This window comes from Aphelocoma coerulescens, chromosome 3, assembly GCF_041296385.1.
Source record: "Aphelocoma coerulescens isolate FSJ_1873_10779 chromosome 3, UR_Acoe_1.0, whole genome shotgun sequence".
Taxonomy (NCBI): Eukaryota; Metazoa; Chordata; class Aves; order Passeriformes; family Corvidae; genus Aphelocoma; species Aphelocoma coerulescens.
In genome coordinates, this window is record NC_091016.1 from 19,154,126 (window position 1) to 19,179,416 (window position 25,291).

Sequence of the window (25,291 nt, forward strand, 5' to 3'; positions counted from 1 at the left end):
GCTTAATCTCTTTTCCTTTCCAGACTTGGTGCTCCAGGCATTTATTTTCAAACCCAGTCAAAAATTCATGGCAAAGCTACAGCTGGACACCTGCCCTCAAGTCCCTCCCTTCTGCCCAGGGCACCATTGAGGTGCTGGTACAGACCTTCCAGTCCCTCCCTCATGGAGCCTTACTCACACATCCTCTGGGAGCTTTTCTCAACATGGAACTGCCTTCCAATCTGATAGATAAGATCATTCAAGCACATCATCTGCTGGAAGCAAATTCCTTTGAGAGTGACCAGCTGGCTGTCTGTCATCTAAAACACAAGTTTGGGAGACTCGATTGTTCATGACTGTTTATAAAACACAGCTAATTGAATTTCACTCCAAATGTCATCTATGGGGTGCATTACTTATACTGAACAAAAAAAATGGAACCAAATATCTCAGCAGTGCTGAGTTGGAAATTTTACTATCACAAGTGCCTGTTGTGTGGCAAGAAATTCAATCAATTACATGCTGGATTAAAACATTATTGTACTGGGCAACTTCTAGGCATCAGCACAACCAGGGCTGCCTCGGATGGAAGTAGGCAGAGCAGAAGTCTCACAGGGGCTACAGAAGGGTCCTTCTGACAAACACCTGATCTGGAGTGCCTTTGTTGAAGAAAATTAGCAAAGCATCATGTTTTTCATGCCTCAGAGAGGGGACTATCCAAGTTATGGCTTCTTTCAAGGGAACAAGCTGAGCAAAACACACAGGAATTACCAGCACTTAATTGCACTGTAGTTGGTTCCAGAGCAAGAATGTGGTGGTGAGTGAACAAAGAAGAAAGAAGAAATGTCCAATAGACAAAATCGGGAAGGCTTGAGATTTCTTAATTCTCTTGAACTTGAGAGTTTCCTGCCTCTGTTCTCAGATGAAGACAGAAAAAAATCAGGTGGTGTAAGAGAAAAAGAACACTGAAGAATGAACTGTCTTCTGCAGAACTGTGATGCCACTTAGGACACTCTTCAGGCCTATCTGAGGCAGGGGCATCAGGACACACAGAGGACAGACCCACAGAGGACAGACCCACAATGACTTAAAAGTATTACATGAAAGTGTATTTGGAGTGTTTAGAGCAGGCAAGTGTAGGAGAGAGCCTTCATAAAAATCCTGCTAGTGTTCTAACCAGGTATGTGGAAAAGACTGAGAATTTGGATGACCCTGAGCTCTTGTGTAATAGCTCACATTGTAATTGACCTAAAAGATCTTACTGGCTGATGAAGAGGTAGCTGGCCATCAGGCTCAATGGGGTACACTGGCAAAGGCACCAAATTCCAAAGCTGCTATAGGCTGCCAGAAGGTCAGCTCCATTTTAGAAGAATTGCACACTATGGTATTAAGGCTGAACTAATTTGACCATTGAGACAAACTCAACTGCCCTGAGGTGACAACAGTTACAAAAAGGCACTCTGCTTCCTCATCTACCCCTTCCTTGTCAGCAATTTGCATCTGATGGCTTCCAATTAATCTATTTCAGCGCCAAGGTTCTGCTGATAAGAATCTGCTCCTCTGGACTGGATTGCTTCAATCTCATTTTACCTTGGTTGATAAATCAGAACGTTTGTGATCCTCATGTAAATTTGAACCACAAGTATGCAAATATATTAGTTACTGCTCTTTGTTTTTGACCAAAGTAGACTATTATGGAAAAACAACAGAAAGAATAATTTATCTCATCTATGTCAGCATTTTGCTTCTCTTGTATCTTTAAGTAACTCCTTTGGTTTATTCCTATTTAACCAGGCTTCCTAGTGTATTTATCTGGTTCTGAACATTCTTTTGTATAATAAACACTGCTGAAAATAATATCTTATGAATTACAATAACAGCCTGAGAAAGACACTCTATCCTTACACTATTCTAAAACCAGCTCCTGATAATAGTCATATTTAGATATGCTTCAAAATTCACCCAGCATTTTCAAACACAAAATTTATTTCCCCAAACCTTATTTCCTGTGAGTAAGAATACCTGGTTCTCGGAGTTCATTGTAATGCTAATGAAAACCTTTTTTCATACTGCCTTAGTTGAAGGATATCCTGTCCTTCTGCTGCATTATTAATACTGCCAAACCACTGGAAAACTAATTGCAAATGCCAATTCACTTAGTGCTATCATTCGGCTCTACAGAATTTTCCATTTTAGCTACAGTGTGTGCTAAGTAGCAGACAAAATATATTTTACATGCAGGTTTCAACCGTCTTTGTTTATTTTGTGACAAAAGCCTGACCAGCATACTGCTCATGTTCCTATTTGTTTATAATTGCTTTCTTAGTGTGTTTAATATTTTTCAGAGAACGATTTTTGTGAAGTGTCATACTTCTGGGATGAAAACTATGCTGGTGCTTCTTTTCAAGATAGCTCTTGATTTTTTTCTACATCAGGTATACATAGCAGATTCCAGGGAGGAAAAAACAACATGACACTTCTGCTCCATAAAGCAGAAGTAAAATTTAGTAATGAAGGCCAACAAAGAAACATCACTTGAAAACTAGAAAAACTTTTGTGTGGTCTTTTATTTCTTTGCTTGTTTGGGGGGGGGCGGGGGTCCTTATTTTTTTTTTAAGAGAAAATCTGAGAGCTAGATGCCTATTATGTAACCATGTGCAAGGATCCCTTTGACAGACTACTGTTTCCTAACGTGTAGTCTGGACTACTCATGGACATAAACCCCATCACTGTATTTACAAGATGTGGATGTATGCACTCCTGTCAAAGTATAAATCTTCAAGCCTCTAATTTCTTTCATCTATCTCCACTACTTCCATCCTGTTGTATTTGCCACAATGCTTCTACTAAAATAATGAAAATATCTTAGGAATGTGTTTCTGGATAGCAAAATATTTTGAGAAAACAATGCTGAAATAACAGCTGTAAAAGAGTTACTATAGAATATTTGAAAATGAAGGCAACATTTCTGGAGTCATAACCAGATACTCTCGAATTCCACCTTTCTCCTAGGAAGAAACTGTTCATTTCCTCAGGTTCACACCTCTCGGGCTCTTCCAGAGAACATTACAGATTATGGAATTTGCTTTATTCTTTCACAGCTTCTCACACAGCAGATCAACTTCAAAGCCCTGCCAGCAAAAGCTCTCCATTCTGACTTTTTTTTTTTACTGTTGTTTGAAATGAAAAAGCATGAAATACACGGTTAGAAGCTTGTCATTCTAAGCAAAGAAAATACCAAACTAGCAAAACACGTTTGTTCTCTTGTTCCAAAGCGAACACCACAAGAGGGCTGCATTCAATCTCCCTTTTTGAAATTCCCACTTCTCAGTATTTAGTTATGCAATCTGAATGCTTGACACTTTCCTCCTGCGTCATTTTGAAAAGAGGCAGTGCCCTATGAGGCTGTTTCACTTGTAGATCAAGACAAGGCATCCTGATAGCAGATGCTTGAACAGTTTCCAAGCAATGTGTACCTACTCAATTGAGTTCCTCCTCTCAGCCAGCTAAGAGGCAGCAATGGGCCTTCAGCAAGAGGCCCATGAAACTCATTCTGAACAACCATATCTTTAGTTTGGGTGTAAAGCAGCCCTGGTTTGCTCATGGTGCTTTCAGTCAGCTTAGAGGGAGTGGCAAAGGAAAACCATTTTGCTTGTAAAAAATCATGGGGCAAATACCCTTATGCATAAATTCACAAAGGCTAAGTAAGATTTGCTTTCTGTAACTGTGTTAATGGGGTTTTTAGACTATAATCCTCATCCGAGACAGTTTGCCAAGAAAGATGGAAATCAACCACCAAAACTCCTCTATACACATACACACAGTTCTGTATGTGCACAATATACCAGACCTTACAGGAAAAAACCCACCATTTGAGTCACAGGCTCAAATTATATTCTACCAGCATTTTGGCTGTTCAGTTTTAATGAATTCTGTGCTGTCCACTGCTATCCAAAGAAGAGGACATGAAAAAGAATATGCTGCTGGTTGATTACATGTGCCAGAATACAGAAAGGCACAAGACTGAAAATCAAGAGAATTTATCCCTTCAAGGAGGAGAATAATCCTTTGAAAACATTCTACCCTAATGTACAACACTGCTATTATAAATTAGAAATTATGTATATATTTGAACATTGAGTGCATGCTTACGTGTGTGTCTCAGTGTGTAATATCAACTGAATTTGTCAGCACCACAGGTAGAAGAAATCCTGATGAATCTCCAGAGCCTCTGTGGTTTGGAATGTATTATTAAGAGGTTTATTAAATATTTGTAATGCTGTGGGCATGGAGAGTGCACTGTTTGAGACAGCTGTGGCTTAACTGCTACCTGCTCCAACTAAGCTTACACACCAGTGAGAGGGGTGTTTCAGAGGCACCAAAACAAAATACCTGCCTCAAAAAGACACAGGCCTCACAGACAGGGTGTGAACAACAGGGAGGAAAGAAGAAGCCACAGAGCTGTTGAGCATATGTTTCATTTAATTCTCTGATACATGCTACAAGAGTAACCAAGCAAAGGGCTGAGAGAGGAAGGCAGGGAGCTTTCAGGTCTGTTGGAAGGAATGCTTTTTGGCTAAGTGAAGGCAGAAGTCAACTGGTTAAATCACAATGGTGCTGCTGACAGGATGAACCTGCAGAGCACTTAGACAAAGAATCCTTTTGAGGGATGATTTTTCAAAAGCATCCAAGCAGATTTAAAAGAACACTAATTCTTACAGGATTTTAAATGGGACTTATGTCCCTAAGGTCTGCCCTCTGTGTTTGGCTTTTAAATGCCAGTACCCGTAGCAACTTCCAGGCAACGTAAATGTGCCATTGCTCACAGATTCCAAAGTCTCTGAAGCATTTTGAGAACGCCTCTCTTTATTTATTGTGCATGCTCTTCTTTTCTCCTAATAGATGTCCTTACTGACAGTGCCATGCCAGAATCCATCAGGTCAGGCTGGCTCCTTTCAGAGCAGTGCAGTGAAGGACTGGTGATCAGGAGATGCCCTGCTCAGGTCCCTGCTTCTGGAATTCTTTTATAATCATCGAGAGCATTTATTTTTATTGTTAGGCTGCAAGGGCAACAATGACTATCTATGCAAACAAAATGACAGTTTTGCATAAGTCTGAAACTAGATAATAGGCATTTCAGAGATGCTTATTTTAAGATATTCGTTTTTAATGGTATGAAATAGAGTTAGGGAGAGACACTACTGACTTTAATGTATACTAAAAGAGTTCTCCAACTCTTAACTGGTACCCATTCTACAAATAAATGAATTTATGGGAAAATATATTCACACCCTATAGCTGTAATATACTTCATTACAACACTTAATGCATGTTGCACTTCAAATAACTGGCATGGCACACAGGCAGTAAAGGGAAACCCTTCCTATACCCCACCAATGTTTAGTGAGAACACAGAGAGCCAAGACCTTACTTCCTGCCCCAAAATCCTGCAGTTCAGAAAAAGGTTGACAAAATAAGTCCCAAAGACAGGAGTATTTCAGATTACATATAAAGTGATGAATGAGGTGTAGAGTTGAATTTATGCTGAAGTTTATGTTTTGATAAAAATCTATTTTAAAAAGCATTTATGCTCTACTACAATTTTTCCCAAGCTCCTCTGCCCTCTGATGTTTTTGGTTTTTCAGTATCAGTCCCATAGCAACATCCAGGATTCATGGCTGTGGCACTGCTCACAACATCTCTGGAGCGGAGCCTTGCAAATGATTGCTAAACTCAGGGATCTGAGTCAGCTCGGAAAAGTCTGACTGGGCTGCTGGGCTCATTTTTTTATATCCTGAAAATAGTGGCAGGGGACTGGGAGGAGGGCAAAGGGAAGGAGAGTTGAAGCTGCAACAGCAGAAAGGAATGAAAGAAACAAACTACTTAAGGTTTAATGATACATAAGCAGCATATTTTGCAAGTAGATGAGATTGAAAGTTTTATTACTGTCTTACAGATTTGGAGGCTATATCTGAACAGTTTGAGGATTCCAACATTTCCAGTAACTGAAACGATACTCCATGGACCCTCTCCCCTGCCAGTAATTACTCATACAGAAAAGTGGTATCAGGAATACACAAAACACATTTGCAGCAACCTTAATGCAGCTGGAAATAAAAACAGCTAGCATCTGCAAAACGTGGAAGAGTAGAGAATCCAAAAAATATGACTGAGAATCTCCTGTACAATAAGACTCTTGATTTGGGATTAGTCTATTCAGCCTGTAGATGCTGCTATTTTTCTAATAAAACACACCAGGAAACATCATCTCCTAACGGAAACTAAAGCAATTAACAAAAAAAAAGAAAGAGTATGGAAAAAGTATGTTTAGGTTCCTCTCTAGTCAAGACTGCTTGAAGTAATTATCTGCCTTGCTAATAAACAGCTGAGAAATGGGTAAGCTGTGTAAAGCATCTGGTAATAGCATGTGAAACAAACAGATGCCAATACTGTTCGTTTAGAGGAATTAATTTCAACTTTAGCAATCATTAAATATGCTACCAATCCAACCAACATCACCTGCAAATTCTTGCATCATCGGCTGACAAGAATGAGCAGTAATTAATGAACTTGTACTTTACCTGAGGCTCACCTATTGTCTGTGGTAAGTCTTTAAAAACAACCATGAAGGTCAGTACTCAAAACACTCAAATCAGATGAATGACCTTTCAAAACACACACCCAGAGATGTTGACCCAGTCTGGACCAGCAGATACACCTTGTTACTCACACTTGTGGTCCACCACCTAGTCAAAGCACATCAACTACCAGAAAAACCTTTCTTAAAAAAAACTTCAAGAGGAGATAAACATTAGATTAAAATCAAAGGGCAGGAACATTTTCATAATTCTGAAGAAAATAATTCTAGTTTTCCTGAAAAATCATTTTTCCTGAACTCATCTGTGGCCAAGCTTCGTTTTTACATATGCAATTTGATGAGCTAACATCGTTCCAGGCCTCCAGTTGAAGCAATTAAAAAAGTCCACACTTGCCAAACATTACCACATCGTTACCACAGATACTGTGTATTCAGAGTCAAGGGAAAACAGTGGAAACCTCTAATACCACTGCGGGGTAACTGCTGGCAAATAGTAACTTTTTAGTATGGTTACCACTGCAACTATTAATAACCTGTGAGGAGGTAAATGGAAAATGATCCACTGCATGGTGTATCTGCTTGTCACAAGCCATGACTCACACGTGAGAGACTGCAAGGGAATTACTGCAGTAGGCGGATCTTGATAGGCTCGAGAATGTAAAACCTGAAATATTTCCGATGTATATCACAGATGAGTGGTGACACAAACAGCAACATGTCACCCTGCAAACACTAAAGAGGCAGCGATTCTTACACCATAAACCCTCCAGTGAGAGGCTGTGCTCCCTTCTCAATAACAGTGGGGGGTGGAAAGAGGAAAGGATGGGGGCTGAGAGAAAAGAGTGGTTTGGAAAAAGCAAATCCTTCCCAGGAGGACTGAAACAATGGACTGTTTTCCACAGAGGTGGGGTGAGCAGTGCAGAATGCTGCTCCAGTAAGACACGAAAGAAGAGAAACAGAAACTTCAACGTGTACCAAAGGCAAGAAAATATCTAACAGAAAGCTGGTGCTCGTTCTGAGAAGTACATCACAGCCAACACACGCAGATGTTTGCAAGACATGGTAATCATCAGCGGTTAACATGATTCTGGAAAAAGTCGAACTGCCCTTTCCCATGTTCCAGAGTACAGAGACAACTGTCAGCATTTGCAATAAAGCACAACAGCCTGCACCCGATTTTCTGCATTGCTGAATTTCACAGACATGCCCAGCAATAAAAGCGTGCTTTTGAACAAGGTCTCTGCCTTTTTTTAAAATATAACTAATGTTGTGAATTCTTTACTGACACACAAAAGGCATAAAAAGCATGCAAGCTTCAATTTACATACTGATATTTCTGTATCAAAGGCTATTCTATTTAATGTACAGAATCCAATTCTCATAAAAGCAGAAGATCAGTGACAGCAGTCAGTGAAGCTCTAATACTGCATTTTCAGCTAAAAACTTGCTCAAAGCTCTTTCACAATGGCTCAGTAATTTCAGAGTATCAGTCTACTTAGTAACATGACTCTGGGAGGAACACATGCACAGAGGGAAAAAAATCGTGAAGAAAGAAATTCCTTGCATTAAGGAATGATGGCTTAGAGTTGCTGTTTAATCTCTGCAAATCTGATGGACATAGGGGTGAAATTAGTTGATTGAGGACCCAAAGCTAAGGCTAATGTGGACACTTACATTTTCCTATTTCGAAAACAGACTGATTTTAGTTTACACAACCGAGCAACCAGCACAAGCAGGCAGGAGCTGCCTCTGAGAGATGGCAGTGCTGGTCAGTGTGCAAGCTCTGGCCTCGCCAAAACCCACAGAAATCTTGGCAGCAGCCCAACATATAATTCTAGGAGTCAGAAATCTGTTCAGTCACAAAGAGGGAGGCTAAATTGCATTGAAACAACAAATCTAACCTTCTCTGTCATTTGATGTGGGGCCTTTCTATCTCCTGTACATTTGTTAAACAAGACAATTATGCACAGACCTGGAAACTGCTACATGGTTCTGTTTGAGCACATAAAAACTCTGCAGGTAATTCAGCAGACACTTCTGTGATCGAGACCCACATGCCTCACCCAGTATTTATGTGAAGAGGAAAGAAACTATGTAATCAAAATAAAAAGCAGTTTATTTAATATGTATATCTATTCATTTATACACCCCACCTACCACAGCCTGAACATTTCAGCCAACAAATAGACCTGATTTTCACACTTGCATCAATTTTCTCTTTAGAAAATGTAACACACTTAGAAATTGGTATTACTTTGATTTATGTTTGAAAGAATGAAGGGCATCTGTCTTGTAAGCTGTAGGTACTTTGGACATAAGTGTCATCTGTACCAGAAGATAAGCCCTTGGCAGTATCACGGTAGCATTTCTCACTGACATTTCATCAATGCATACAACCAACCTCCTGCCTCTCTTTCAAAGTCAGAGTATGAAAAAAGCTCTGGGAGCTCATATACTCTGGCTACTTCAAGCTGAAGGGTTTCATTAATAAATATTCCCGGTGCACAGCAAGGATGTCCAGGCACTGCTCACAAAGACCTGCTGCCTAACCCTGGCTACTTCACACCTCAGCAAAGGGGAGCCAAACCTTGTGGCAGCTTTCAGGAACTGTTAATCATTGTCTCCTATTGACTGTCTTCTGTATTGATCTGCAAATCACAAACTGTCTCCTTACATTATTAGCTCCTAAGTGCCGTGTAAGCAAATTGCACCAGAACCCAAATAGATGCCGTTAAGAGTTCAGTATATAAATATAAATATAAATATAAATATAAATATAAATATAAATATAAATATAAATATAAATATAAATATCTGGATACTCAAACTCCCAGAAAAGCATACAGAATCTACGTAATAGTCACTAAGCATCCCAGGATTAAAACGTTTACATAGCTTGATATAGAGATAACCTGGACTGAACACCTAAATAAAACTTTCCTGCCTTAGCAATGAAACAGATTGGAATACCTGCATGTAATTACTGAAACAACTGTAAAACCCAGGTATGAACATTAGAAGATACAGACTAGTTTCTGACTGTGTGTGTAAACATTAATTTTAGGGCAAAACTATCAATTCTGAACCAATCATAGGAAAAGGATGAGAATCACAGTTTCTTTCCATCAGTAAGGATGTGCAATGAAGGCAAGCATGTTAAATTTGTATCTTTGTTTATTTTGGGATGCTGTAGTTGGCAGATGTTATCTGCAAGATTTTTTTCAGTTGGCTAATTATGAACCAGAAATAAATTCAAAGCTGAAATACTGTAATACAACAACTAATTCTGACTAGTCATTATACTGTACAACCAGTAAAATATAAACCCCATAATGGGAACATCCAATGTATCCAGCTATTAAAGACTGATGGCTGTAGAGGAAGTGTCAAAAAGAGGTCAGTTTAAATTTAATGTTGGCAGAAATGATTGTCTACAAAAGCATGAATAATCTTCTAATGATGCTTTAAAGCTTTAGCTCTGTCTTAACACTGTTTACTTAGTCCAGAGAAAATGCTTAAAAGCCATGAAGCAATTTTAAGAAAACATTCGTAAACAGCTATTTTCTCTTGACAGACTATTTGGCTACAATTACAGATACTATGCCAAGATAATATATGTAATTCAATGAATCCAGACAATATTGAATCAAATCAAACCAGTATTATTTTCCATCTCTTTCAAACTGAGCATTCAAGTCAGCTGAACTTTCAATGTCATTTGGCACTTCAGAAAAAACTTTATAAAATACAAACAGGTCTGAAAACCTATATGTCATTTCTGAGTAACCTCCTCACCATTTACAGAAGGATCTCACAAACTGGATCTTCATGAGCATTACATAAACCACAAATGTTTTCAATTAACATTGTTAAAGACATGCTTTTATAAAAGTCGTATTCGTGCACATTTCAGCCCTTTTCGAAGTCCCACATTTTGTAAAAGGAGATGAGTTATCCTAGCCCAAGTTCTGCCAAAAATTACTCCATATATAACATCTACTCAAAGTTTCAGGCTTAAAAAAAAAGGATTAAAAATTATTTTAGGAGATGGTTAAAGAGAGGGATGAATTAAAAAATGCAATGACCAATGTTCTCTTTGGTGCCTGGAGTTCATCTTCTGTTGCTCATTCACACATTCTTACCCCATCTTTCAAAAAATGCTCACCTTTGTTCCCCAAAGAAATACAGTGAAAATCTCCAGTAATTTTTTACCAGGTGCTGATTGAAATCAGGATTCCTTACAACTCAGACAAGACAAATGAATTACTTGATCAAGTGAACAGAATTAGAAAGAAGCAAATCACCTATTTTATTTCTCTTAACTTTCCATCAATAGTCATTAAACCGGTATCTCCTGCTTGAAAACTAAGAACAGCTGCAGTCCTTATTCTCCTGAGTTTATTATTAATTATACATCTAAAGCATGTCCATAGTCTGTGTTTACTCTTGGGTGATTCTATGGTTTCTATGAATGAGAAAACAACAATGTGATCATTTACAAATAAAATAATATTTTCACTGTTTTGGCACCTAAACATAATGAAAGGAAAAACCAGCCAGCTTTTGCGTGGGTTTCTGTTTGGAAGAGTCAGCTCAGGGGGGAAGAGCTACCACTCATGGAGAACCAGAATGGGGAAAGAAAGGGTATGACTCAAAAGCCAACGAGATGTATTACCTAAACAACTTTTATTGCTTTTTGGTGGACATTATATAGTTCTTTTTTCCTTAGCTCCCATAATTTCAGCAGTGACTTAGAAACCATCACAGCAGCATCTATGGGCCAAAGAGACCAAACAGTTGAAATAATGACCATATAAGAGAGAAGCCAGCCAGAGGAATCTGAGTGCTTTTTGCCACCTATGGAAAGCAAGGAACAGATAACTGCTCAGTTTATGCTGGCAGGGTGCAGACAGTGCTTCCTCTAGGAATAAACTCCTTTGCAGAGATACAGGCAAAATTTTATTGAAGGTTATTTTTGCCTGATTCTTCATTTCCTATTCAGAAGGGTCACTAATAGTTATTTTTATATAATAACAGGTAACTCTTCCATGCTACAGCTTGTGATGCATATTCATTGGGGTTCTTGCCAAATTAAATTAGTTTCTTCAACATTTAAAAAGCAGTTAAACTTCTAATGACATTTTCCCCCTCTTTTCATCAACCTATTTTTGGAGCAAAATAATGTACTCAGGCCTGAAGAAAAGACACTTGAGCCTCAGGAATGGAAAACAGCCACGAGCCAAAATGTATTCATCACAGGAGAGCTATAGGGCAATAAGGTTGTCATCTATGCACAAAAATACTTTCAAAGACGTAAACATGATGTTAAAATCTCCACCACTCCCTCCTGCATGTTAAAGTCACACACACTGCTTTGTGCCTGCAGTTATGAGGAGTAAAAAAAGAAAATAAATCTATTTTGATGATTATTACTATGATTGTAGCATTAAGACACTTCAGAAATGGGGCCTCAGGTTAACACCATAGCCCTTGACAGTCCTGGTTTTTTTATTACTGCTAGTATCAGAAATTAGCATTAACAATTAGGATTGTTAAAAAGGCATTCTATCAGTTTAAGTAGTAACTCAAACCAGAGTTGCACAATAACACCAGGTACCAACTGGGCCATCTGCATCTCAGTATCAACCTTGACATCTATATTGTACACATAAAAAGATAGAGATAGAGATGTGCACATGTATGTAATATACTGAAGCATTTTAAAGTTCAGCAACTACAGCTGGGTTTCGTGTATATATATATATATGTATGTAGATAGATAGATAGATAGATAGATATAAAAACCCCCAAACTTTCCAACACAAATGGTCCCCATTTTGCACACTTGGAAGCAGTTGAAAACCCATTCTTAAATTAATAAGTAATAACCAAGTACTTTAAAATGCTGCTTGAACTACCTTCTCACACATAATTTACTATATAATAGCATACAGTTATAATAGATATAGCTTACGATGCCTATCAAAGTACCCAATATCTAATAAATTCAACACTAAAGGGACATTAATATTTCACACAATATTTGTCTGCCTTAAATAAAAGGGAGACATAAAACCACTTCAAAGGCTGGACTGTTATTGTTTTTCCCACAGCTTTCTACTGCATAAAATCAGTTAATCAGCCTCAAATATTTTCCTTTTTATAACCCAAGAGCCTAATTTGAAAAGATTGCTCATAGAGCAATGGAAGAGAAAAGCATTTTTATAAAATTAGAAAATTACTGTAAACCACAAAACTTATTCCTGCAGCAAATACAGAAATTTTTTGAAGTTATTAATATGTTGAGTGGAAAACATTTCTTTAACTGAAAATCTGTTCCAAGTTTGAAATATTGTTAGGCACTAGGTTAACTGAGTGCTGTGAAGTTTTAGGTAAAGCAAGCTTTTGAAATTGTGTATGTGGCAAATTTTTTTACTACAGCAAATTGAGTAATAAACATTCAAGAGAAATGAAAATCTAAGGTGTCCAGCTCCGAATGTACAATACAAATAGGGTCAAACATATATATGGTACAGCTGGGGCTGTCCACCTGGACAAAATGCCAAAGTGCTTGCAGTGATTTTAGGATGCTTAGTAGGAAGCAGGTAAAATGCAAGCCAGGTCTGCTTCTAAAATCCAAGCATGGATTCCAGCTAGCAAAAAAACCCTATCAGCAGACCCCTATTCTTTTTAATAATCTGGAACTTCTTCCTTTGGCAGCCAAAATAACCAGCATGTGTTAAACATCTAGAATCGCTTTTCCCTGAAGAGCCAACCCATAAAAAAGTCACTTCATATCTACTGTACATGTTTATTTTCTTCAACCATATATCCTGCAAATATTTGCTCATCTGTACTTGAACCCCTGCCACATCTGTACAATTTAAAGGTTACATCCTGATGGCCTCAAACCTCATCAAAACGCCCATTCCCAAAACAACTCCCAGACATCTCAATCTAACAATCACATCCTCATACTCCGTTCTCCTGATAAAAGGGACTCAACCCTGACCCTACATTAATACTGGGATGGAAAACCACTGCTGGGTAAAAAACCACTCCTTCTCTTACCCACCACCCTGTATTTCACACAACTTCTCCAAGTCACCATCACCCAAAACATCTGGCAGCACTGGGCAGCCAACTGGCTGCATTTCCACACTGCTGAGCATGCCCCTTGCCCATTTAACATAACAACTTGTTTACTCAGCTCTCAGACTTAAACCCAGAAGCCTTTTCAGAGAGGGCAGTGACATACATGCCTGTGTGTTCAGTGTCAACCACCCACTTGGGGTTGAGGATGGTATGGGTTGAACTTCCTTGGGATTTTTTCCACTAGCTTTCTGAGGTAAGACTTCTAAACAAGCTAAAATATTTAAAACAAACCAAAAAGTTGCTTTCATTCACTGCATACCTTCTGATGACATTAGTGTCTCTTACCAACTCTCTCAAATCTCTCCATGTTACAATCATTTTAAGGAGGGTTGCAAACAAGGGCTTGCTTCGTGATCAGTTTTCCTGAAATTACTTCAAGCAGTTTTCTGAACATCAGCTTGGGTAAGATTTGTTACCTTAAAGGAAAAAAAAGGACAGAGCAGGATTACCTTCCCTTAGACGCTCAACCACAAAGGTGAATCCGGTCGTTCGCGGGTGTAAGACGTACTCGTATTTTTTAAGTCCATTCTTCTCAGCAAATTCATGACTGCGGGCTTTGGTATTGGCTGAGGAGAGAAGGAGAAGCAGCACTTTGTGTCACTGTGCATGCAGAGCATGGATTAAATGGAATGATGACACAACAGGAACGGTACAACAGCAGCTCACACAGTACAGATGTAGAGGCAGACACAAGTGTGCTTTCAGTTGGCCATACCATGGTATGAGGAAGAGCCATGTGGATTGCAAGAAAAGCCTTTTTACCCTCTCATTTAATTTTAGCAAATAATCAGTAAACCTTTCATACTTATCAAATGCAATCTGAAATTTATAAATTAATGGTCTGTTAATAGTTCTCTGTACACCTCAATACCCATTTGACAATAAAATGTGTTAATTGGCTCAGTTGCATTCTGGGCTTTTTTCAACTCAAAAGGCACAACATATAGCGATGTAGGTTTGACATTATGGACACAAATACCTTGAAGTCAGTGTTTAGGCATGTTAAACTTATTTCAGAAAGAAAACATTAAATAGAGGAAACCAGTTAATCTAATACATTAAAATAGTATTTTACATCTTCGTTCTGAACTCGCCATGTTTCATTCATCAACCTGTGCTGCACATACCTACCCCATTTTAATTTTTTGACCAAGCACTTTAGTGTCACAACACATGCCTGCCACTCTACACAGAGTACACACAAGGCAGCTGGAAAGCAGCGTGGCTAAACCCTGTGACAAACGTGTTTCAAACCTCTGGTAATCAAAAACCTCTCGTGAGAAAACCAAAGGCCTTCCAGGGCTGGCTGCTAAGAGAGGCCACTAAGCAAGGAAGACATGGACACCAAAGCAAAAACTTCTGGAGACAGGTGGAGAGGAGACAATTTGTTCTCCTGTGATGTGCAGGAGGCTCTTCCAAGCAGCCTCAGCCAGCAGACAAATGGACTTTGCTGGCTACACTCAGGTCTTTACTGTGGGGCCCTGCTGTGCCTCCCCTGGGGCCAAAAGGCAATGGACATATACAATGTTCCCTTGACAACATGGCAAAAATCAACTTGATCAGATAACTTACTTAATAACTCATATTTATGAAGTTTTACAGGTGTTTAAAAGACAAAATCCCAGCAACAGATCTAGGGAATAAAATCACTGCTGAAGTAATCTATTTTTTTTTAAAGCAGAAAAAGATCTTTTTTAAGGGTCCACAGTTAAGCTTAACAGAGATGGGAGACGAAGTAATGGAAAACATATTGCTGTTTAATAATTTAACAGAAGGGATATTTAGAGATAAATCCCTCCCCTTAAAATCCTCATAATTTTCTCCTGTAAAGGCACAATAGCACAAGTGAACTAATCAACAGCAGTGAGAGATTTCCTTTTTGTTGCAATGCAACATTCCCCCATCTTTCTTTTTTCCCTAAATTACATGACCTCTTTATTTATCAAAAATGCTGGTGCCCCTCCTAAAGGTTTGTCTACCAATTAATAAATACTATAACATATCAGTATACTGAATATTTTTTCCTTGTGACCTACTGTTTCCATGCCTAAGAGTGCTGCTTTTCATATGTGCAAGCCTTAAGATTCACTGCACAGACTGCCTGACTATGTGATTTGGAGGAAAGGAAAGCTGTTGCACAGTAGCCAAGCAAGTGATTCAGCAAAGAGGATCCAAAGATTTAATTCTTGCCAAATTGCCAAAACGTACAGATACTTGAAAAATACTACAACTTCAAAAAGCATTGCTAAAATTACAGAATGTGTGAAATACTAAAATTACACTTGGCTATGTAACTTTAATTTATCTTCCCTTGGACATATACATTACATCTTTAACCACACGGTCAGAATATCTATTTTTGCCTGCTCAACTACTACTCCATTCAATACTGCAAATGACTATTCTGAATCAGCAAATGGGGACTTGCCTTGCAGACTCCCACTGCAATGGCAAAACTTGCAAAGTGAGCCATGAGCAAGATCTGGAATGGCTGAAGAAGCAACAGTAATCTGGTAATTATTAAATGCCCCTCCAAAAAACCAGGTTCTACCTCTTAGGTGTACCAGTATTAGCTCAACAACTAAAACTATTTTCTAAGAAGTGACACTGATGACCAAGCGTGTTCCTATAAAAAAATACCCAAATCAAGGGGTCTTTTCCAGATTCTGGGATGATTCAAGTAAAATTTAAATTAATTTATTGCAAAGTTCCTAATGTAATGTATTGTTGTTTCCACAGGACAGAAGTAGCATCTTCTTCATTTTCTGCATATCCAAGTTTGGGTTTCACTTCAGAAAATTTGCAATCTGCATATCAAGTCAATCAGAGCTTTGAGACACAAGTGCCATATAAATCTACATAAAGTTCAGCAGTCTGAAAAAAAAATTCTAAGTCTTAAGCATCTCAAACTGCACCCAGTTAACGAGCACTCAGAAAAACTCTCTCTGTGTGCCTGCTCACTAGCACTTTGCTTCAGAGGGAACATGAAAATGAACTCCTTGGTGTTTACAAAACACTCCTACTTGCACCAAAGAATAACCAAGGAGGGAAAGGGCACTTACGTTCTCTGAGTAAGACCTAATTGATGCTGCAAGAAAGATCTGGGACCTCCAGTGCCCATTGCCTTGAAGTAATCATCTTCCTCTAAGATGGAAACGTCCTTTAAGTGCACCTCCCTGTACTTGGAAAGAACTCACTGTAAACATCTGCAAAACATCTTCCAAATTTCCCTTTACTACACTGCCTTTCTGAAATGTGTGAACAGCTGGACATCGGCACACTGGCCAACACTATTCAGCTATTTCCTGACATTTGTATGCCTGTCTTGCCTCTGGACTGTAAGTTTTATATAACAGAGACTGTTCCCCTCCCCTTTTGCATGACCCTAGTGTAATGGGATTTTACAACTAGAATAATGCTCCCAGCTAATACAACGATCATTGTCATCTGGAAAAATCATCTCCCTCTCCCCTTCCTAACAACTATAAAGCCACAGGTCTTTGTGCATTAAACATTATTTATTACAGCAAGTCAGGAAGGTCAATGTGCTTTGATAATATACTGAAAGCAAGGACAGGGTAAGCCTTCACTCTACAAAAAAAGTAGGAATGATGCCGTTCCTCCCCCTCCTGTAATCTTGGCATTGGAAAAAAACCAGTTTCTTTCTCTTTTATAACTTATGACTAAATGCTCTGACTGCCATGTCATCCAATGTAAGGACCTTCATGCCCACTGCTGTTTGGGATCCTTGTGCCAGACACCAGTGCCCAAACCTTTGGGGGGAAATTCAGAGCAAATTCTGCTGCTCAACAAAAGGCAGAACATGTGATACTCCCCATTTTATGAAACCCAGAGGTTAGAAAACCAATCCAGGAAATTAGAAACCCATTTTTATATCCTCTGCAACTTGGGAGAATTCACACAACAAACGCCTCTTTAAAAGCCCTTAATCAATAGACCAGGCTGCACTGTCAATGCTGCAAAACTTAAGCAGATGTCTTACTGTTCCACAGGCCAGTTTATAACAGTCTTAGGTGGAATAATAAAAAAAAGTGAAAGATGCCTAAAAACGTCCTTAAAAAGAGGAAACATATGTTCTTTTCTTCCAAACTACCAACAGAAATAGCATCAAGCAGTTCTTGAAACAGGACCTGGAAATGCACTTGGTTTGGGTCTCCTCAATCCCAAAAGGCCACTCATGTCATTTGGTTGGCTACAGGTAATGTCCCCTATCACCAAACCCTCTGAAAAGTTGAGCAAGTGCTGCTTTCTAGGAACAAGTATTTTTCTTTCTTACACTGTATTTAAGTCAAAGCAAATTTACTCCCCAAGTTTTTGCTCATCATTCCTATTAGAAGTATTTTAACACCTTGGTTCTGTTTGCTGTTAAAAAAGAATAAGGAGAATAAGTTATTTTTATGGAAAGCCACCAGTTTATCAGTTGAGGGTGATGTGGGACATTTCCAGAACTGCTTCATGCTCTGTCTCCTCAGGTCTCACAGCAGCTTGCCTCTCCTCTGCCATCTCCTTCAGCTAATACATGCAGCCTCTCAGAGCGTGTTCTGGGGGGTGGTGACAGGTACAACCATTCAGTTTATTTGAGTCTTTAGATACTTCTGCAGAGCAACTACCAAACTACATAAAAATACAAGAATTTAAGGGTTCTGGCCAAATTTTTTTTTTTTTTTTTTCTCCTGTGCCACCTTTGGTAAATAATTTGCTTACATTTTTTTTCCATTTTTCTCCAAATCCCATTTGCCACACTGTAAAATTACTGGAACAGCTGAAAGTCAGCACTTTCTAGAAGCACCCCACTTCAAAATTTCATTTAAAGTAACTGGAGGAAGAAATGATGCTAACACATTTTCTTAATTTTTGGGTTACATATTTTAAAGAAGTTAAATTGCTTTTGCTCCTGAAAAGCTGTGCATAATATTAACAAATCGGGGTTTTTTTAGTAAAATTACATTTTTAGTTTGTGAGCTGAAATTTGATACTAAGTACGACCTTTTCCTTTAATTTCACTGGTGGTAAAAACCCACTGATAAAAACATGCATGTTCTTCTATGACTTCAAGTTCTCCCAAATTATATTCGTGCCAGACAGTGAAAGAATAAATGAGTACTCCAAAAGCCTCTCATACTAAATAAATAAACAAAATCCTCATCTATTAGAGGTTTGCATAGAAATTAGAAAGCTGTATTGGCTCACAGTCAGTATTTTAAGAAAAAATGAAGCAATTTTTCTTACTTGTGCTACTTTCAACCTATTCCATGTTAGAGCAACCCCTACCAGTGCTTCTGATCAATATTTTCTTTGTTCTACCAAAGCACATCACATTTACTAGCAAAGTTAAAAATCCAACTGCAGTTGATTGTTACCTTCCATCATTCACATCACAACACTCCTGCCAAAATCTGAACTCCAACAAGCTTTCCTACTTGATTTTTAGCTGCTCCTCAAGGAAAAAAGCTCTGTGCAATCACACTCTGTCCACCTGTTTGGTCCCCTTAACTTTTGAAGCTATTGTCCCCTGCAAACAGAGTTTATCAGGGACAAGAGATTCAAAGATAATCCAGCTCAGCAGAAGCTTTAGAAAAAACTGGGCAAAGGGAAGCTTCTGAGAGTACAGATGTGAATAAGGGAGAATCCAGGGTGGGGTCCATGGCTGTTGGTGTGCCAGGGCTCTCAGCACAGCATGCAGAGTCCATTGGGTGACACAGGGACTGGCGAGGGGCAGCCACAGCACACGACGCCTCTTGCCAAGGCAGCGGCAAGAGCTTTGTGAGGAAATGTCACACGGAAGGAAACACACAGAAAAAGGAGCAGGTGGCATGAAGAAAGGACCATGTACAGGGATGCAAACACAAATCCAGAGGAAATGAGGCTTTACCAGGCACAGAGCAACACAGCAACTTTTTTTTTTCTGTCACTGCTTTCTGAAGAATTACTACAAACAACCTTGTAAGGAACACCAAGAAAAACAAAAGAACAGGCAGTATGGTGGGTTGTATTCCAGCTTTCTGGAAGCATGAAACTCATGGTTGCTTTGTTTTCTTCCGGGCTTCAGAAAGTCTGGCTACATTTTTACTTGCTGAGGGCTTCTTTTTAAGCAATTACAATAAAATACCTTTGAGCTTTAACCTTCAAGTATTCCAGAGTGAAAAGATGGCCAACCTATCAGAAATAAGTATATAAGTATACAATTATTACCTCAGCCCCTATACAATCCCGTCTGCAAATACAGTGTTCAGAGTTCATGGCATTACTATTTCTAAAATTTATTTATGTAGCATCTTCCACTGCAAAGTACTTCACCACCTTAAAGTCAGGCAGTAGCCCATATATGAATACAGTCTTATTTTACATTTCTTTGAAATCTCATTCTCAAATACCTGAAAATATTATAAAGAGGAGTAAATCTATCATTGTCACATGGCCACTGAGAGGATAAAAAAATGACAGCAGCTGCACAGAGCTGCACAGCAATTCTACTATTCAGTGATGTAGAATGTTACTTTTCATTTTAAGCACCAGAAGAATTTTGTTTTCAGAAGTAATTAGCAGTTCTGCCATTTGGTCAGAAAACAAGAGTCACTGTCTCTATTTTTGCAAAATGTTCCCTAGAATTTTGAGCAACTGTTCAGAAGAAAGCCACAGTTTATTTATTATTCTAAAGGATGGAACATGAGGTTGGCAATAGGTCCTAATATGTCAATAATGCAACAGTTCTCTGATAATAATTTCTTCAAAATGTTACATATATTATGTTCTAGCATTCTCATATGGCATAAATTTACTGCTTGGTCAGGATTAGCTTGTCAAGGGACTTTTCCCTGTCTCCTATAATATTTTAAAATATATATGAAGCAATATTTCCTGTGAAGACAATCAGAGAGGGAGAGCTATTTACTTCCACAGAAAATGTCCCAGGGTTTTGCCTGTCTCTATTCATCCTTTTATGCACAAATGTAATATCAAAGTGGCATTCAATACTTGATGACAGGTTAAGAGTGGTAAACACAGGCCAGTTTATCATGTCAGAAGTCAGCACAGCAGTGCCCTACTGTCTTCCCTACCCACCACTCCCTCCTTCCCACCATTCTGCTTCCTGCAGGGCCACTCACACCCACCTGTGGTGGTCTCAGCAGAACAGCACAGTTAGTGCAGCTTTCCACTGGGCATTGTGAATTTAAAGAGTACAGGTATAAAGAAGGGTAATCAGAACAACAGAAATATCTTACTAAATGAAAAAAAAACTGTCAACAACCTGCGTTCAAAAATTTAATTAGAATTTTTTTTATATTAAATGAAGAAATTCATTTCCATGAGTTTCTCAGTGGATGGTATCAACAGCATATAGCTGTTTAGTCTATGTAATTTCTATCAGTAACTACAGCACAGAGTAAAACCCTGTGTTTCCTTAATCAGCTCTACACTGAGGTGTGAGCATCCTCACCACCAGTCTTTTGGACTCTGCAGCACAAGTGTTAACACACTGTGGCTGTCTCAGTCCACAGCCAAATCTTTTTAAAAGCTCCAGTACAAAACTTCCTCAATTCTTTAATAATCTGTTGTCTCTCAGGAATATTAGATTCTTCTAGAGATTAAAAGGTATACATAATTCATGGAATAAATTACAAACAATCCAACTCTTTCGGACATTTTGAGATGGAAACACCTGTTCAGAGTGTGTGAGTGCTCTAAGGAGGTGTCTCCTGACTCTATGAGTAAGATAAAGATTGCACCTCATAATTGAGAGCTAAGAGGAGACAGTTCTTCATGAACTCAAAAAAAAAAAAAAAATCCAAGTGAGATAATTTCATAGAATGGGGTTTGGGTTGGAAGGGACCTTTAAGATCATTTTGTTCCAACCCCCTGCCATGGGCAGGGACACCTTCCACTAGACCAGGTTGCTCAGAGCCCCATCCAACCTGGCCTTAAACACTTCCAGAGATGGGGCATCCAGAGCTGCTCTGGACACCCTGTGCCAGTGCCTCACCACTCTTTTCAGTGAAGAAAACTCCATCCTTCTTCCTAACTTTAGATACAAGATAACCAATTCAACAAGAGATATCATGTGAAGCAGTCCGGGAATGTTCAATGAATTTATCCTCTTTTAGGAAGGCTGATCAAGTGATGACAATTCCCTACAGTGTGACAGCATCTGAATACTATATACATACCCATTTTAAGGACATTTGGAATACAGAAGAAAAAACAGCAGGATATGCTAGTTATTCTTATACCATGTCTACTACTTATTGATGTGGCCTTGCAATAAAATATGATTTGTGAATATATGCAATGGAAAGTATAGCAAAAATCTTTTAAATAAGCTAAAAGTTAGAAGCTTAATTGCAATTGATTTTCTATTTAAAGACAAGGCTTATCAAATCAGGCATCATGCTGGAGGCATGAACCACTACAGAACATTCATACAGTGTTTTCTTTTATAGACACTTGAGTTGTCTTCAGCACTGGTTAACAGCTTGCCACTGATGCTGTAAGATACCTATACTAAGGTAGATTTCTGATGAAAAATTAATACAGGATCAAACTCATTACATTTACTCCTATGATAATCTGAACATTTGTTTTACAGAGTTATTTCCATAATAGAGGCAGATACAGACTGCTTACACAGCCTAAGGAACAAGTATCTCCATGTTCCCCTCTTAAAACATTAGGCAAGAAATCAAACAGAATCATAACCCTTTGCAGTCAGTCTTTCATAGCTATGAAATTATTTTGTCACAGTAATTCAGGAAATGGGAGCATGCAAGTGATATATTCCAGGTCTTGAAACCTGCTCTTGCTAATGCAGTGCATGTACAGTACTGACCAATAAAAAGCACTGTTAATCATCAGATGCTCTGAAATGTAAGTTATTTCAGGAACACTGGCAAAATCTCTCAGTGGAACTACGTTTGTGCCTCTCACATGAATCAGCACATCATTTGATCATTTACTATTATTTCTACTACCCATGAGAACCAAGTCTTGCTCCTGGCCTTGGACTTGCTTAAATTCTTTCCATAAACAACAAAGAATTTCTGTGTTGAACATTCCCTGAGAAGATGACAAATGCAGCCTACCTGTGAGATCAGTTCCTTCTGGAAAGATGAGGAGTTGTAGTGGTTCACGAATGTCACAGAAATAATCCAGCATTTTTTCAAAGTGACTCTTGTCATCTTCCCACTTTCTCTGAATGAAAACAAAGGCTGCAACCTGCATCGCCCAGCCTAAGGTTTAAAAAAATACACCTTTAGCAACATTTCACTCTGATACTTCCACAGTGTCTGTTATTCCAAAGAATTTTATAAATTATGTTAGACACAACATTTTAACTGCTGCCCACCTGTCCTCAACTCTGATTAAGAGCACTTGGTTACCTTGTAAAAAGAGTTTTGGATTGGTAAAAAAAAGAATGCATAAATGCATTCAAAATGCAAAACTCAAGTTACCAGAGGAAGAACAGAGTCAATGCTGTCCTGAAAGGAGGTTGTAGCGAGGTGGGGGTTGATCTCTTCTCCCAGGTAACATGCACTGGGACAAGAGGAAATGGCTTTAAGTTGCACCAGGTGTAGACTGGACATTATGAAAAATTTCTTCACCAAAAGGGTTGTCAAGCTAGCCCTGGGAACAAGCTACCCAGAGAAGTGTTTGAGTCATCATCCTTGGGAACATTTAAAAGCTTTGTAGATGTGGTGCTTAGGGATGCAGTGCTTAGGGATGTGCTCAGACTTGATAATCTTAAAGGTCTTTTCTAACCTAAACAATGCTATGATTCTCTAAGGTGAAGCATTTAAAACCAGACAGTATCTGTTCCTTTGAGGGCTTTATTACATATACCTCCTTATAACTTTCATTCCTCATAGAAGAAAATACGAAGCTTTTCTTTACACTTGATTATAGCGTTTTTAAAAATTATGTATATCTATTTGTTTGTATCAACAAACACAAAGATGTGCAGCCTGCCATCAAACTGACAACATAATGCAGTGAAGTAAGTGAAACTGCTGCTGAGCCTGCAGCTCAGGGTCACACCCCATTATCTTCAGTAAGTATTCTTGGCTCTTTTTGGCACAAGTATACAGTATGCAGCATACCACACAATATTACAAGTTCTGTCCATTAGCTCAGACAGCAGGATGGAAAATCAGGGCTACAGCTCCAGCCTCAGATGCTCCCTTGCTAAACAGGGCTCAGAAGAGCATGACATTGCCTTGCCACCGTACTTGGCGAGCTTGCACCTCATCAGAAGACCTGCAGAGAGATGCTGTACATCAAAGAGAAAACATCACAGCTACCCATTCTCCTCTTTGCTCACCACCATTCTCAAAGCCTGTTTTTCCTTTGCTGGTGACTTACAGCATGTTATTCTTGCCCTTTACTTCAGCTCCTCTTTACAGGATTCCTTTATATTCTGTTCATAGCAGTATCTCACAAGGACTGTATGCTAGAAAACTACTTATTAAAGTCACTCATTTTTAAATCAACTTTGTAAGTCACTCAGCCTGGATACATTACATTAACCTGCTGCATAATCTCTTCTGTATTGGTTAGAAACATTAATTGTATTGTTACAGATTTGTGACCTATATCATGGGGTGAATACTTCTAATTTTTAAATCAGTTGAACAGATGGAACATGCATAATTTGCATGCCTTCTGCAATCTGGACCTAATGCATCTCAGATATCCAGATAATCAGTGACATTCAGATAATTGAATACTAGAAGCGGTTATATGAATTAAGAAAAGAAATGCCCAGAATGCAGTCTCAGCAAATCTTTTCAAATCTTTTCAAATCTTTTCCCTATATTTGTGAAAACCCTTTGTAAAGGAAACTCAACTTTGACCACAACATTTTATGTGCATTTATGTACATATCACATTCCCACACCTGCAGTATCAAGAAGTGTCAGTACAGCTTTATTAACGGAGGCTATCCATGTTTAAACAAATTGTTTGCAGGAAAAAAATAAAGGTACATTTTACAGTAACTTTAAAATACTGATGTAATTTAACTAGGCTATCTTTTGGCATGTAATCATTTCCTACTGCTACAATACACAGCAGGAAAATGGTGCCAAAGCAGTATCTGAAATTGAACTAATCAGGGCTTCATTTCCACACTAGTATTACATAAAGAGGACATCTTTACATACCAAGTGCTGCCCAAGCATTTGGTTCCTCTAGAAAATACATGGAAATTGCACAAAGCTGCATACAGGGAAGTTCAGACTGGATACTAGGAAAAGGTTCTTTACTGAGAGGGTGGTCAGTCACTGGAACAGACTCTCCAGGGAAGTCATCACAGCATCTCACCTGGCCGAGTTCAAAGAGCACCTGAGTGATGCTCCTGATCATATGGTTTCGTTTTAGGTAGTCCTGCAAGAAGCAGGGAGTTGGACTTGATGGTCCTTATGGTGATGCCATGAAGATTTTTGCCTTTTCTTTTATACTCCTGTTATACCTTTTTACAGCTTCTGTATTCCAGTGCTTTTTGCCTACATTCTTGGACTTGTTTGTTAAGCTAAGAGACTAAACATT

General features: G+C 38.7%; 1 protein-coding gene across 7 annotated transcripts in view; it reads right to left on the reverse strand.

Moving 5' to 3' along the window:
* Positions 1 to 25,291, reverse strand: part of LCLAT1 (lysocardiolipin acyltransferase 1) — a 113,930-nt gene that overhangs the window by 37,368 nt on the left and 51,271 nt on the right. For 5 of the 7 annotated variants that reach the window (XM_069009319.1, XM_069009316.1, XM_069009317.1 and 2 more), the window contains 2 exons: positions 22,831 to 22,977; positions 14,182 to 14,298 (listed from right to left, as the gene is read on the reverse strand). In XM_069009319.1, the coding sequence (XP_068865420.1) occupies positions 14,182 to 14,298; positions 22,831 to 22,977 (264 nt within the window). The remainder of the gene's footprint in view (positions 1 to 14,181; positions 14,299 to 22,830; positions 22,978 to 25,291) is intronic. The other 2 variants (XM_069009322.1, XM_069009321.1) reach the window with 2 other exon arrangements.